Raw genomic sequence first — 16,112 nt, 5'->3', positions numbered from 1 at the left:
GGTGCTGGTGTTTCCCAACCCAGGAAGCCCTTGCCTTTTTTCCAAAATTTAAATATTAGCTTCTACACACATTTTTACAGTCCACAATTCTCTAGGATAAATATAATCCCAGAACATGTAGGAGTAGGCTGATGTTAAAATGAGTTAAGCCACACATCTAATGTCTCACCAGTTTTCATCAGCAGACTTTTTTCTTACGCCCTCATTAAGGATTAGGAGATTAATCGTGACATTTTGTTAATGAGTTCGGAACGTGAGAGCAGCTCTGTTATCCCGCAATATGGCTCTTGGTGGGAGGCTTAGTGGAATTAACACACAGCAGATTAAGTAGTCATTTAAGGACTGGGTGTCATAATCATTTTTGCTCCAAAAAAAGGGGACACAGAATTCCCAGACTGCCTCTGAGCAATTTTTTTGATGTATCGGATCATTAGCAGAAGAAAGCTGTCAGTATTTGAACCCACCTGAGCTATCTTGGAAGTGAACATCCCCTCAGTGTTAGAGAAGACTTCCAGCGTTACCTCTGCAGCAGGCATGGAAATGTACTTCTTCCTGAGGTCTAAACTGCCACAGGAGGAGAAGGAACCTGGCATCTGCTCCATCACGCTCTTCTTTATCTTTCTCAGCCGCTCGTAGGTCTCCTCCTCCATCTCTCTCTGGATCACCTCCCTGGCTTGCTCCAACACGGTGTGCTCACCTCGAGACACCTTGGATAAGATCTGAACAGGACAGAGAAGGATGTTGACAAAATATTCAAACAGCGCCACTATATGTCCACTAGATAGGCAACTGCGATTTGCTGAGGTGTCACTGCAATGGTGAAAAAGCATTTTGATTCACAGTCACCCCGATAAATAGATACTGGTCAATCAAATATTATTTTTCTACCAAAATAGTTTTCACCAACAAACTGTTTTCACCTGGGATATGTTGAAGGAAATTAAGCTTTGCATAACTATGCATTTTATTTGTATTTAGAAAATATTTGTATTTGTGTTCATTTTAACCATACAACAACATGAAGCAGAGGGGCTAAGAAAGTTGAGAAATAGAAAGAGCAAGTTTCTTCAAACAGTGGGAGAAACTCCCTCTGGGGGGAACACAGGGATTTTAGCCTTTGCATACCATTTACATGCACAAAAAACCTATACAACACACTACAGGAGAGGGAACCCCCAACACGGATAATAGGGTCCCTTTATGAGCAATGTTTTGAGTTGTTTAAAAAAATAAGGCACAAAAAAGCTTATTTTAAAGACAGTCCGGACGGGAGGCTTGAGCATCCCATGTAAATTGCAGTGAGTGAAAGTGATAATCTAATCAGTAACTGCAGCTGGTGGAAACATAATAGAATGAAATACAGTAGGAAATGACCTTATTGTTGCCATGATGTTATTCAAAAGTTGTGTGTGTCATAGTGACTCCATATGGGTGGGACTGTAATGGCACATGAACCCGTTTTTAAATCCCTCAACTGACATCAGTCTTTCGATTACTGACCAAGAGACATTTTAAATGAGTAGGAGCATAGCATGAAAGGTTTTCAAATAAGGGCAGAAGAAATATTATTTGTCTGTATTCTGAATCCACACCTTTCTTTTTATATATCTGTATTATGCTTGCCTTTACTAGTGTTGATTTCGCCAGCTATTTTTTTATTTAGTTTTAGTCTTAGTCCTATGATAAATTTTCTTTTTAGTTTTAGTCATATTTAGTCACCTTCATCCTGTTTTTATTTAGTCAAGTTTTAGTCGACGTGTAACGTTAACTTTGATAATATTTCTTCTCCTCATTTTTCGTCAACGAAAGTAAAGAGAGATTTTGGCATAGTTTTTATTTAGTGAACTACATTTTCGTCTCGTCACTTTTCATCAACGATATTGCATGTTGATTTTCGTTACAGCTATTGTTTACTGCCGTCGGTGCCGTCTTGTCATCGTCTCGTTTTAGTCATGGAAAAAAAGGTTGTTGACGAACATATTTCGTCATAGTTTTAGTCAACGAAATTAACCCTAGCCTTTACATCCAAGAATTACAATTTTAAAATCTTGATAATTGATATTCTGATAAAAATTATGAGAAGCTTTGTTTTAAACATAGTTTTATAAATTAAACTCACCAGAATTTAACATTCCATTGCTATTGAATGTATTCTGCTGCCACCCTCAGGATAAACTTTCTGTTTTCAGTGTGGAGAATGTTTAAGCTATTTGAACAGCGAAAAATCTTCAGTAATTTGTTTATGGTATTAAACTCTGATTGCCAGACAAGATCAGCTTATACCTTTAGGAAATTATGGATTTATAAAAATGAAACTAAAAAGTGAAATCTGCTTTTCCCATAAAGTCTAACTTTGGACAATAGGAGGAAACTGTGCTTGGACTAGGTTACAAAAGGTAGAGATTAATAAAGGATGTAAATATTAGATATTTGGACCACTGGCCTTTTTTTACCATGTAAGCCCTGTTGGTGAACACTACCGAAAATAGAATCAGTATAATTCACTGTAAAAAATATTGTGCGTAAGTAAATAAATAGTACTGTTACATGTGTAAACAGCGTTGGATGTTTTCAGTAGGTCATGTCTCTTACCGATATGGGCAGTCCAACGCTGTTTATGATGATGCCCAGCTCGTAGGGAGAGTCACAGCTGTAGTGGTCCGCCAGATACTTCATGAACTCAGCCAGGTCTACTTTTGGCTTGGTCTGCTGCCTCCTAAAGACACGCAGTTGCTAAAGAATAGAACAAGAGAAGACACATTCAGGAAAAACTATCAATGCGGAAAAGTTCTGAAAAGACAAAATGATTGTTAACAGCTCATCAGCGGTCAGCACAAACTGTGGCTTTGGGATTCTTCTGTCATTGTCCAGCTGCACTTCATGGTTCTCACATTGGCAAATAAACCTCAGCTATATGGATGTTATCCAGTGTGGCCCCTTCAGATCATTTGCATTATTTTGATTGGCCTTCCTGACTTAATTTTTCTCTAATACAAAAACTAGCATCTGTACTTTCTCATATTTTCTATAAGTTAGTTAATTTCCGCTCCCCCCCCCCGCCCCCAGTTTCAAATTTGTTTATTATTATTTTTTAATCGCAAGCCGTTATCGTCACGGGAGAAGGACACAAACAGCCTGCCCAGGTGGACGCGCGCGAACGCGACAACGAACGTAGCGTGCGCATTCTAAAAATAGCTCACAGCAGGTACCGCGGTTTTGAACTACAGTATTGAATTTGACAGAAAACAACAATGAAACGCCAGCAGAAGAATAGTCAAATGAGTTGGGTGAAAAAAAAGACAGGAGATGTGAGTTGGTTTATTCAGTAAATTAGCTCAGGATAATTGGATGTTCTGTCTACACCTGTTGATGTGAGGCTAATGCAGGATTTGCTAGCTTGATGCTACCGGCATTTAGCGGCAGTGACTCAACAAATTGCCACTTAAAATGTATTGTCAGCAATGTATGACAAGCAGACTGCTTGTTTAAAGAGCCTGTGACACGAGTTTCCCCCATCATCCAAACCCATCAATTTGAGTAAATATTGTCCCCTTGAAAACCGTTACTGAACTGATTTTGGATATTTGTACTTTGATAACCATTAATCTGCCCTTCAATGTTGACCATTTTCTAGATCTTCTCTGGGATTCTTCAAGTCCCGCCAAATTATGTTTGACGTCATTGCGGGCACAGCGCTCCAGCTGCACCGTTCAGGATCCCAGCATCTGCATGTAAACGCACGATGGCGCACACAGCAGCAAGCTCAGACAGCTCAGACAGTTTAATTTTGAACGTGTCTGAGAGCTCATATGAGGCTGAAGGATCGGTTTATGTTGTATCTGTTAGAAGTTTAGGAATTAGGTGCATCAATATGGGCGATCATACGGTCATGTAGCCAGTGGTGGACTGGGACTAAAAATTAGCCCGGGACTCTCGACCGGCCCACTTCGGTACCACTAGTAAATTGTCAACCGGGGGAGTGGGGGATGTGCTAGTGACTTATCCGACCGGCCCACTTCGGTACCAGCCCATCGGGATTCGTCCCGATGGCCAGTACGCCACTGCACCCAGCCCAGCCCACGTAAACTGTCAACGGGGGGAGCCTCGCTGCGGGGAAACGGTGGACCTAGTGTCCCGCTCGGAGTGGGAATAATAATAATAATAATAATAATAATAATCCGTGCATTTTATCCATTAATTTCCCCAACATTGTGGTAAAAAAAAACACACGTTTAATCCATGTTGGTGTACTACTACAACAACCAGTGGTGTAGTGGGGATGTTTTTACTGGGTGGACGGGGTGGTGGGTGGACGGGAGACACTATGGACGCGCTCGTGAACTGTCAACGGGGGGAGGGGCTTGGGGACCTCTGTGTCGCCTGTAAGCGCAACTTACATGATGCCGTTTAGACAATATAATAATAAAGGGCGGTGCCGGCTGTCAGCGAACCGATCCGGCCTTTCTGCGTGACTATCACTCAAATGCGGGACATAGTCTCAATGTGTGGGACGCGGGACAAATAATAAAAATGCTTTGTGTGCAGTCCCGCACAGTGCGGGACACCTGGTCACCCTACACACACAGTTCTGCCCCTCACACACACACACGCTTCAAATCAAGTTGCATAAATGCTTGAGCTACGTTTTTATTATAATTACTGTGAAATCTGCCTATTATGTTTTCGTCATTATTACAACAAACACACACTTGCAACTGATAACACTGGCAATGATTTTAGATGTATTAGACTATTAAAAAAAAATCATGCTTCAAATAAGTGGGGGTACGGCGTACCCCCGCGTCCAACGCCCACTACACCACTGACTGCAACTACAAAAAGCTAAGGTTTGTTTTCTCATCAGGAAATGCAGACCGGCTCAAACAAAAGATTTTTAAATCATCATCCTCACGATCATTTAATGTATCATATGTTCGCCGAATTGACATGAAAGCACTAATAAATGTAGTTTCATCCACTTGAGTTTACAACTACAAAAATAATCAATTTGTTTTTATATCACATCCAACGGGAGGAAATTCAGCAGCTCTCACTACCGATTTTTAATCCTAATTTAATCATCATCTTCACCACGATCATTTATGTTTATGTTCGCCGAATTCACATGAAAGCACTGACAAATATGAATATACTGTAGTCAACTTCATTAAAACGTTATTAACGTGCCTAAACTCAGTAATTCACCATTTCTACGCATGACAACAAACTTTGTCCGTGTTTGGCTCTCTTTGGCACTTCCGGCTTCCCCCAAGACCTCAAAATGAGTCGAAGGAATTTTCCCGCGATGTTCGAAATTATTGATATTTATCGGAACGGTATCGCTTTTTCTTTTTTAAACTGACGGTTCGAGATTACTAGTAGCCCACTATTTCATTGCACAACAGTTGTTGGGTTCGTGTCACAGGCTCTTTAATGTTAGACTCACACCAATAGCTCAATATGATCATAACATGATTGCTTTCATATCAGAGATCAGATGAGGTGGAGCTGCCTTCAGCAATAGAGGAAGAGTCAGAGAGAAGCAGCAGCAGCACAGGGTTGCAGCAGGTATGTTATATGCTGTAGTCAGGTGATTTAAATGTATCAATGAAAGGAAGAAGTGTAGGCTACATGATAAGAAGGGAATACAGTTTGAATTAAAGTAATAATGTACAGTGTAACACTGTACTTTATTCCAGAGGATAACAAAATTAGCAGCACCCTGCCAAGGCAGTAAACCTAGGGGAAACACTTTTAAATGAAATGTAACCCTAGTAAGTGTAATTATTAGGGCTGTCAAGTTAACGCAACATTTTTTTAACGTCACTAATTATTTTAACGTGCGATTAACGCATGTGTATTTGTCCTCGGCCCGCCCCGTAGTTTCAGAGCCCAAAGGCTTGTTGTTGTTGTTGGTTGGAGATTCTAGCGAGAGATATGGGGATACAAAAGTATTTTAAACAAAATGCCAAGCACACAGCTGATGCTGACAGCCCCGCTCCTGCCGCTGGCTTGCGGCAGATCAGACAGAGGAGCGGCAATTCGCCGACAACTGTAAACAGGCTTGTCTGTTTGAGCAACTGGCTCAGTACAAAGAAGTACACAGGGTTGGGAGAGAATGTAAGAGAGAGAGAGAGGTTCCAGGTTGTTGTGTAATATTTGTCATTGTTCCAATGATAATAAACAAACATTTGCATAAAGCATATTTGTCCACTCATATGTTGATAAGAGTATTAAAAACGTATACAAAATATTCCTCTAAGGTACATTTAGAACAGATTAAAAAATGTGCGATTAATCGCGATTAACTATGGACATCATGCGATTAATCGCGATTAAATATTTTAATCGACAGACAGCCCTAGTAATTATATTAGTTTAATAAAGTAGTGGTTTATGCTTTTATTTTTAAGGCATCTTTGGGCACCTGGTGATTTGGGCATAGAATGATTAAGCATTTATTGGAGACAGGTAAAGGTGGCATATGTTTTTTTTAGGGGAAAGCCACAGGAAAGGCAGCAATGCAATATGGGTCAAACCATTGTCCTTGTACTAGTGGGTTATTAGAATAAAATCCACAAATCCACTGAGTAAGATTAGCTATCTGGTGCCTCAGCGATAGTTTTCATTTTGGTCCATCAAATAAATTCTAAAGCGATTTGTCAGGTGAGTGCTACCTTTAAGATGTCGACCGTCTTGATCTGGTGAATATCATCGTCCTTAGTGTTACTGTCGATCTTGAACAGGCGGTGGATGAGGGGCAGCTTGCAGAGGGGCCCCAGATGCAGCTCCTCATAGTGCTTCTTGTTCTTCAGGCCGGCCAGCGACTGGCCCAGCTCGTAGAGGGTACAGATGGATGCTGCTGCCTCACTGCACTGATAGAGGGAGAAGAATTCAGTAGCTCGTACACATCCAAATTGTAAAAAGTATTGTTAAATAAATGTACCAACCTCTATGAACATGTGGATCTCTCTTATGATGTATTGAAGGTCTTTTAAAGCTTGAATATTCCGGGGATAAATCCTTCCTGCCTCCAAAGACGGAATCTGCATCAGCACACACACCCTGGATACCACCTTGATAGTGATAAAGAGACAATGAGAAAATGAGATGTATTAGATACAAAAACACATTTATGGTACGGTTAACCTTTGGGCTAACAGTAAATATACATGTGTGAGGAGTTGGACTGCATTGAAGTATTTTAGTGAGGGTTGTCAACATTAACGCGTCAGTGCTTATCATTTATTTTAGCCGAATTATTCACATGACCAAGTTTGACCCAAACGCCCTCCCGTAATTCCAATGCAGATTTTTCCCGTGTGAATGTGGAACACAGATAACTTTTTTGTACAGTTTGTCATTCTATTTCTAATACAACACCACATGTGTATTTGCCGTAAAGTAAATACTAGTATTTTAAACTCGTGATTTATCATAATATCAAATATTACCATTGTGATTAACTGATTACATTTTTTCTCCTATCGACACCGTTATTTATTTGTGAACTCCCCCTACTGTAATGCTTTGTCATTTTAATTTCCAACATTCCTCAAAAAAGATTACTACAATAGGCGCTTTCACACCGGAGTACTTTTCCCAGGAATAGTTCCGATAGTTCCTGGGATTTAGCGTTCACACCAAAAAGATCTGGAACTAGAACTTTTTTTTGCGAACCTTTTCACCCCTTTCCAGTCCCTGCTAGAGAGGTGGTACTTTCCTGGGAGATAAAGGTTCCCATTTGTGATTGGCTGGGCGAATTGCAAACCACTCCCTGTAAAACTCCGAAAGGTTTTGTGAAGCCGCCATTGAATTTGCTAGCATCATTAGCATTAGCCCAGCCCACCAACGGAGAAAGAATAAATTGGCATCACAAAAAAAAACATGGGAGCGGTGGAGTGATGAGGAGCCGGAGGTGTCGGCGTTCTGGCGATTTACTCAGAAGGCTTCAGTAGAAGCTGCTGGGAAGAGTCCCAGCAGCTTCTACTGAAGCCAGTCCCCAACTCCGGGGACTTCGGGTGGCAGTATACGCCGTGAAGTTGTTTGCGGCCTGCCAGTAAACTCAAAGCAGAAGAAGAAGAGGTGACGTCAGCGGCTTCATTTGCCAAATCCTCCCTCAGGGACTTATTCCGGTGTGAACGTGATCTGCTAGATAGTTCCGGGAACTAAAGAGTTCCGATGAACTAAGTACTGGGAACTAAGTACGGCAGAGTACTTGGTGTGAAAGCGCCTAATAATAAACTTGTCCGGCATTGGCTCAGTCTGTCTGGACTTGGCCTGTTCCAAGTCCCGACAGACCTAAATATGAAGTGTGGACTGGTACTTGGAGAGGTCCCAGTTCACCTCTTGAGCACTGCCGGGCGCTATATAATAGCTGCCCACTGCTCCTAGTACTAGGATGGGTTAAATGCAGAGGTCCAATTTCACTGTGTGTGCTGTGCTGTGTGCATGTACATGTGTGACAAATAAAGAGGGTTTCATCCTCCGATTCCAAGTTCTAAAGTAAATTTGATGCCGGAGTGAAAGACCGTTAGTGGCTGAAAGGGCAGCTGGTCGGACCTGAGACCCCCTCTTCCACCTCACCTTCTCTTTGGTGACCAGCTCTCCCTCTGCAGCGATATCACGTATCACATCTTCCATCAGACTGTTGATTGAGTCGTGATCCAGGACTCTTTTCCTTTTCGAGCCTGTGAACTCCTCCCCGTCCACCTGCAACGCCTCTACTGCCCGCATGTTAGCTCCATGGACCTCCCTCAGCTGGGCATGATAAGCTTCTCTAAAGATGGAGCCTCTGCCCTCTTTCTTGGTCACATCTTTAGTTTTGCTCTTCTTCTCTCTGGTCACATCTTCTCCCAGCGCTGGAAAGTCAGAGAGGAAGTTGGACGCGATGGCCTGCTGCTGCTGTTCTTTCTCAGGCTCTTTTTTAATATCCCACGCTACTGTGGAAGATATGGCATCACATATGTGTTTAAAAGGCATAGAAAATAAAACATGTATGCATTAAAGAAAATGTTGTCATGATTTTCTACCTGCAGTTGTCTTAGGCTCTGCTATTGGTTCTGATTGAGAAGGTACATTCCCAGTGCCAGATGCTAGCCGGCTGTCATACAGAGACATGTACAGGGTGAATGGAAGCTGTTCACCATAATCCTGAAAATAGCCCGTTTGGAGCTGGTCCATTGACGGAGCAGTCAGCTGGTACTTGCTCATAACCTGGAACACATCAATAAACTTGATTTACATACAGCACAAAGTATAATTATTTTGCAATAGTCAAAGGTCAGTTTTTATGTTAGATAAGCTCAATGAAGAAACGTACAGCTCTATACAAGTTATTTTCTGTAGCTTTATATCTGTTAATGCTTTTATAGGTTTTTTTGCACCAGTATAAGCTTATAAAATATGATTGGTTGGTTTACCCTCAAAAACCTTTTTTTCCTATCCATAACTTAAACTCTTTAATGAAACACCATGCCTCCAGTTTCAGTAATCGGCCTGGATCTGCACTGTGTTTTCACTTGAGACGTTTAAAGTTTTTTTTTTCAAATGTTTTGCACGTTTCAGGGCACAACACTACTTCCCTCTGCATCAGAACACAAGTAAATGACTATTTCTCATGTGTCTTATTATAGCCTTAGTAGATGAATTAGGGTGTTGCCCTGTTACATAACCAGTGATATGTAATTAATTAACTCTTTGTAAGCTTCTATGTTCACATTGTCTAACAGCCAAATGAACATGTGAGTGGGGGCCCTGGCCCCAAAAAACAGTGCTATAGATCCCCAATTGACCCCCATTCCTCCTATTCTCTCAGTGGAGTTTCCTTCTTTGCTTGCTTGGTATTGCTAGAGTTGATTTAGATTCAGTCCTCAATCCAACAGATGTTACTGCTGCATTAAATACTTAAAGTGCCATGTGTGTTAATCCAGAACTGAGAAACAGTAAAAGTCCTTACAAATACAGAACTTTTCCACTTTAAGTAATAGAAACTATAGTGCCCATCTAATTTGGAATGTTGATGAATCTTTTTTAATTATTTTTTTTACGTTTTGGGTTTTTCATATGGATTGTTACTGTGCCTTGCTAACAAGCTAGCTGCATCCTCAGAAGCATTGTGACTTGCGAAACTATTTCTCACCAATGTGAAATGTCTACATGTTCACCTCCCTTCTGTCACGGTGCATTGGTTTATGTCGAGTTTTGTGAAACTAATGTTTTTAATAACTTTGCTTTTGTATCAGCACTTTCCCTTTGCTGTAGGGACAGGGGACCAATGAAGGAAAAATACTATGTGGTCAATATGTGAATGTGTCTTCATAACTCACCTCCTTGACTCTCTGGAAGAGCTGCTCCTGGGTCAATTTCACCGATGGCTGGGTCGCAGTAAAGAGTGGGTCAACAGGGAGACAAGGAATCAGAGGAGGACCTGAAAGATTAACTGCTGTCTGAGTGGTAGGTACATAGTAAGAGCTGACATCCACCTGTGGTACTGTGAGACGTGGAGAAGGGCTTCTCTTCCCAATAGTTGTTTCAGGTCTCTGTGGTGTTGCAGGTCTCTGTGGTCTTTCAGGTCTCTGTGGTGTTTCAGGTCTCTTTGGTGTTTCAGGTCTCTGTGGTGTTGCAGGTCTGCTGTCCTCTCTGGCTTTTGCTGTCTTCCCGGCTACCGGCTGATTTTGAGGCTGGAACATCTTATGGAACACCATGTCCCCTTTTACGACTAAATCTTCTTTTAAAGATTCTACCAAGCAGGAAATCGTTTTGAAGCCCAAAGAGGATAGGGCCATGTTGTGGTAGTATTTCTGGCTGTAGAATATAGCCACCATCCTCAGAAGAATCCCATGTGGGTGTTCTGTCATCATGGTCACGATATTTTCCAACGTTTTCTCTTTATTCTCCTTATCATCTGTCGCTTTTGCTGATGGCCCAGCTGCTGCCAGACGACTACTGGGATGGTTCTTGTAATTCACTACATCCCCCTCCAAAACCAGATCCCTGTGCATAGAGGCAACCAAGTTTGCGATAGAATCGAAGCCCAGGGAGGATAAAGTCAGGTTCTTGTGGTATGTCTGGTTGTAGGTTACAGCTAGCTTTTTAAGCGGGATCCCAGCTGGGTGCTGCTTCACCATGGCCACTATATCCTCCAAAACCTCCTCTATATTCATGCTGTCTTCTCTAGCTTTTGTTAAAGCCCCAGCTCGCTTGGAACGCCTGTGAGTTTTGTGAAGCACTAGTTCCCCCTCCACAACTAGATCCCTATCTAAATAAGCTACCAGGCTAGCCACAGAATCAAAGCCCAGGGTGGATAAGGTCAGGTTCTTGTGGTATGTCTGGTTGTAGGTCACAGCAAGCTTTTTCAGGGGGATCCCAGCTGAGTGCTGCTTCACCATCGCCACTATATTCTCCAGGACCTCCATTATGAGTGATGCTGTCGGGAAATAACAACACTATCAATAACAGATAAAAACAATCAAAACCAAATTTGTATTTGATAAATATTTTATTTGAAATTATACCTTTTTTATTATTTCACATTATATATATAATTATTTATTTTCTTTATATTTCTTTATGCACTTATGTATATCTTTTTTGTAATTGTTTATTATACATGTGTAACCCTGATGTCAAACATTTTTTTGTATATAATTATTTTATATTTTCTTGAATAGTGAAAAACAATACATATACACTGCAAATGAGTTTAGCAGTAGTCTGTATTTTAATTATTAAACTACATATATTAAAAGTAATGAGTTTTAAAATGCGCACACACCACACAAACATATCCAGGAATGGGGAGCAACAGATTTCATGTAATGGGATTATCAGGATACCAAATAAATGTAAATGTATTGCCTGGTTTACAGTTACAAAAAAAGAAAAAATACGTAATCAAATGACCATTTAAAAATGGGGATTACTAGCAGGCTTACCATATAACAATTCATTTAAAAATAAAGATTGTTATATTATAGGTAGAAGTACTGCCTGAATTTTCATTTTGGTTTTCCTTTAGGCTACTTTTATCGTTCTTTGTTTGAGATATCTTTTTTGAATGCAATGGGTGGAGACCTGATCCATTAAACAAAGATACTGTGTTTGCTTTACATTCAGGAATTAAACTAAAACAGCATTTGTAAGCTATACTGTTCTGAAGGCATAGACTATAATTTAAGGTGAATAATTTATACTAAATATCTGGGTTTCTTTGCTAAGGTTACATTGTTCTGTTGTCTTACATAATACACCTTATTGTTAGCCATCCTTTTGTTATTTATTTGACATAAATGACAAAAGTAATGGAAAGTAATCAGGTTGCATTACTTTTATCAGAACATTTATTACATTAGGTTTCTGATTACATTCTTCTTACATGTTACTAGTCATTGTAAAGGAATACATTTTAAAAGTCACGTTCACAACCCTGTACATATCCAACAGAGAATGATCCTTAAAATAAAATAATACAAATAATAAATACATTTATTATATATATATGTATTTCAATATAAGGAATTTGTATTGTTTGAAATTTGGTGGCGATTTAGAGAAATTGTGCAAATATATCAGCCAATTTTAGCTTATCATCAGCATATACAGTATACTAACTGACTACTAAAAATAAGTTACAACACAATAAATGGCAAAATGTATGTTTGTACATTTAAGTAACAAACCACATGTGTTTTTTTTCCCATTGTATAAAGTTCCACACAGTAATATGGATACATTTTGTACTTCCCTTGTTTTAAAGGCTGCATTATAGTGAAGTGGTGACATTTGAGCCAGATAACCAGACAGTGTCAGAGGCACACCCAATGAACCATGAATGTTTTAGCCTTGACATGCAAAGCTGACAGAGAGCATAACAATGTTGTCACTGATACCAAAATGTTTAAAAGGTTAACACATATCTACACATCTTTGATATGACCCAAGCTTGTTATAAAATAAAACAAGTATAGTGTATTTTCTTAATTTGTTAATTCATGGCATTGAAGGAAAGGTAGTCGTTGTCCTAGAATGTAAAAACAGAAACTCTTACGGATAGCATTCCTGACATACAGAAACATATGGATAAACTCAAATGAACAGCACAAATTTACATGAAAAATAATAAAAAGATTGGCTCCATCTTACCTATTCTTTCAAATGCCAAGATATGTGGTTCAACTCCCTCAGAAGCGGAACTACTGTGTACAAACTAAAGCAGCAACCTTCCTGTTTGGGCTTATATACTCTACCCCCCCCCCCCCCCTGCTTTCCTTTCTGAGCAGTTACAGAGAAAGGAAACTGAAAGTAAGATCAGTCATTCAAGTCTATGGCTGTTAGTGACCAAAGGCAACACTCTCATATTCCTGGAAATGGTTACGTATCATGACACAAGTGTAATAAAAGGCACCAACAGCTGGGGTTGCGACAGAGCCCCAGATATTACATACAGTAAATAATTAGTCCACTGCAATCAGTCATTCAGGTTTTTATGGTAAATGGATATGTGCACAGACCAGATATTAAAAATATAAAAATAAAATTAAAGGAATTAAGTAAAGTAAAACCGGTTGTACGGGGACATCAATAACAAACAGAAGGCAAAAAAACACTGAATGTGAAGGAGTTAAGTGACTGAGGAAGGAAGAGGAGATAAATGGCTTTAAGTTTCACATTCCTGGCAGCCAATTCCCGTAAACAGTTGTGTAAAACGTGCACCTTAGGAAACGAAACTGAGCCAAAGAATGCCACTTCGGCACTGTGAACTCCTGAAAAACTGTCACATGCTAGCTTATCATCTCCTCCCGGTCCATAATGACAGATTAATGAACAACCTGTTCACAATCAAATGACAACCAGCAGAATGAATGTAGCCTTCCAGTTTCCCTTGTTGAATCAAAGATTCAGCTGTCTTTTGCTTTAACTTGCCAATGGGATCAGGATACAGAAGTCTGTGTAGCAGGTTATACAGGGCTAACACACACATATATTTTCCCCCTGAGGCATTTCACCAGATTTTCTATAACTCTCTCTGGAGGAACAACAGGCTTATTACTACTTTTTCAAATTAGCAGCAGTACTCCCTAAAACCCTACAGATTTTCACGTGTATAATCAGCAATTATCAGTGAAAACCTTGGTGTGCATTTAAAGGCACTATTGTGGTCCTTTTCAGCTTAAGTTTTGTATTTTGTGCCTTAACTGTGACATGTTTTCATGCTTTAATGTTTAATGTGTTTTCTAATAATGCCTGTGCTGCAGCACATCCTTTCACCCTCTGTCTGTTATGTCTTACATTGTGATGTCACTATCCAATCAAGGCCTATCAGGCAGGGGGGGGGGAGTGAGTGGGAGACAAACTCCCTCTGGAGGGAACTATGGGACTTTAGCCTTTGCAGACCATACATGCACAAACAGGAAATGGAATACCCCAACAAGCATAATAGGGCCCCTTTAAGGAAAATCTATAATACAAATGGCAGAAATCCACACACCTTGCTTTGGTCAATCTGAGACTTTTGGTTAGTGCAGTCCTTTCCTCCCAGTTAGGCCTGTTGTAGCTTACATCATGTGGAGAGCACATCAACTGATGATGAAGACAAAAATATAAGAGTGTAAATAGAGATAATGACATCTTGTATTTCGGTAAATCTTATTTAAGTGTCGGTTATATTTCATATCATTAATCCCAAACTGCACAGTAACTAAAAGTATAAATGTAAAAGTACACTCTTAACCTCTTCATTTGTAGTGGGGCAGAATGACAAAATAGCAAGTAAAGTATTAGTATTTTAAGATTGTGTACTTGAGTAAATGTATTCAAGTAGTTGACACCACTGTAGATTAAGGGGGGAAACAATGACACTGCCCCTCCCCTTCAGGCGGTAACGTATTTACACATTTATGTCAGAACGCGCGTACAACCAGACAAAAAGTATGGTCAAGGTTCACCATCTAAGTTAATATACGTGTTGACAATACGAAAAACTTAATAGCAACACTTATATTATCGAAAATACACGGTTAAGCACGATGACTCTCCAGCTACCTGTTATGGTGCCCTTTAGCTGCAGTTGTCGAGTGTACATCTTCGCTTTCATTCAACATCCTCCGTCCCTGTGTGCTGAAGAAAATTACCATGGCAATAACAAGCTAATGGGTTGATTTACTTTAGTTAGCGGAGCTGCTATTCCGGCTAACGTTAGTAAATAATACCAGAAGTACTACTTAGCTCTAAGTCAAACTAATCGATAAAAAATATCCAATTTCACATTACAGTTAATTTGGTTTTGTACCACTGCTGCAATTAAGTGTCGCATGGTACGAAATTAAGGAGCTAAAATCAAATGATGCTTGTGTTGTTTGCAGCATTAGCCTGCTACCGAGCTAATGTATGCTGCGTTCAGGTTGTAGGAAAAAAGTCGTAAATAAATGTCGACTATTGTTGAAAATGTTTTTTAGAAACATTCTCATAAATATAAATTATTTCGAAAACAAAGAATGTTTATGGCAGCTTTATTCTAGTGCACGCTTCCCGATGATTGGGATGTTGTATTGTCATGTATTTTTGTTCGTGAAAGTTTGTCATAATTAGTAATCAAATTATATCTAAGGCTGTAGTCTGCTAAAATCAATTCGTATCAACCATGGTATCACCCCTTTCATATTTCTAATATTTCAAGTGTGAACGGCAATTTGGTTGCACACAAATTGACGAATAAACTAATAATAAACTATCGAGTTGATAGGTATAATGGAGCGCTAAACTGAAGATATTTTTGAAACGGTTTTTTCAACCGTAAGCCTGAATACAGCATTAGGTTAAAAGTGACATCAATGTTTTTGACTGGATTCTACATTGTAAACTGCCTTGTTAATAATAACTAACCGGAAATAGAGGTGCAAGTATTCAATAAAGTAGAATGAAATACATTTGATTGCATATTAATATAACAAACTTAAATATATATTATATGTATTTTCTATGTTGGTTATTATAGTATATTTCAACTTGCAGGGAAAGGCTTATATTTGTCTAAAGCATATTGTTTACATGTTAGGAGAAAACGAAAGAGAATGGTAAGCTATCTGCAGCTTAGGAAACAGAAACTCAGAGCC

The 16,112-nt window shown here is 39.6% G+C and overlaps 1 protein-coding gene across 5 annotated transcripts in view; it reads right to left on the bottom strand.

Annotated features, from left to right (window-relative positions):
• Positions 1-15,380, bottom strand: part of LOC307024735 (uncharacterized protein) — a 49,330-nt gene extending 33,950 nt beyond the window's left edge. For 2 of the 5 annotated variants that reach the window (XM_079659102.1, XM_079659104.1), the window contains exons 1-9: positions 15,043-15,380; positions 14,489-14,580; positions 10,329-11,428; positions 9,033-9,216; positions 8,587-8,942; positions 6,951-7,076; positions 6,678-6,875; positions 2,593-2,733; positions 465-719 (exon numbers count right to left, since the gene is read on the bottom strand). In XM_079659102.1, the coding sequence (XP_079515228.1) occupies positions 465-719; positions 2,593-2,733; positions 6,678-6,875; positions 6,951-7,076; positions 8,587-8,942; positions 9,033-9,216; positions 10,329-11,417 (2,349 nt within the window). In that variant the 5' untranslated portion in view covers positions 11,418-11,428; positions 14,489-14,580; positions 15,043-15,380. Of the gene's footprint in view, positions 1-464; positions 720-2,592; positions 2,734-6,677; positions 6,876-6,950; positions 7,077-8,586; positions 8,943-9,032; positions 9,217-10,328; positions 11,429-13,143; positions 13,218-14,488; positions 14,581-15,042 lie in introns of those variants that run through there. The other 3 variants (XM_079659106.1, XM_079659105.1, XM_079659103.1) reach the window with 3 other exon arrangements.
• Between the last annotated feature and the right edge of the window lie 732 nt (positions 15,381-16,112).

Source organism: Notothenia rossii (assembly GCF_949606895.1).
Source record: "Notothenia rossii genome assembly, chromosome: 11".
Classification (NCBI taxonomy): domain Eukaryota; kingdom Metazoa; phylum Chordata; class Actinopteri; order Perciformes; family Nototheniidae; genus Notothenia; species Notothenia rossii.
Note: the sequence above shows the minus strand (reverse complement) of the source record. Positions and strands in the feature narration are given on the sequence as shown.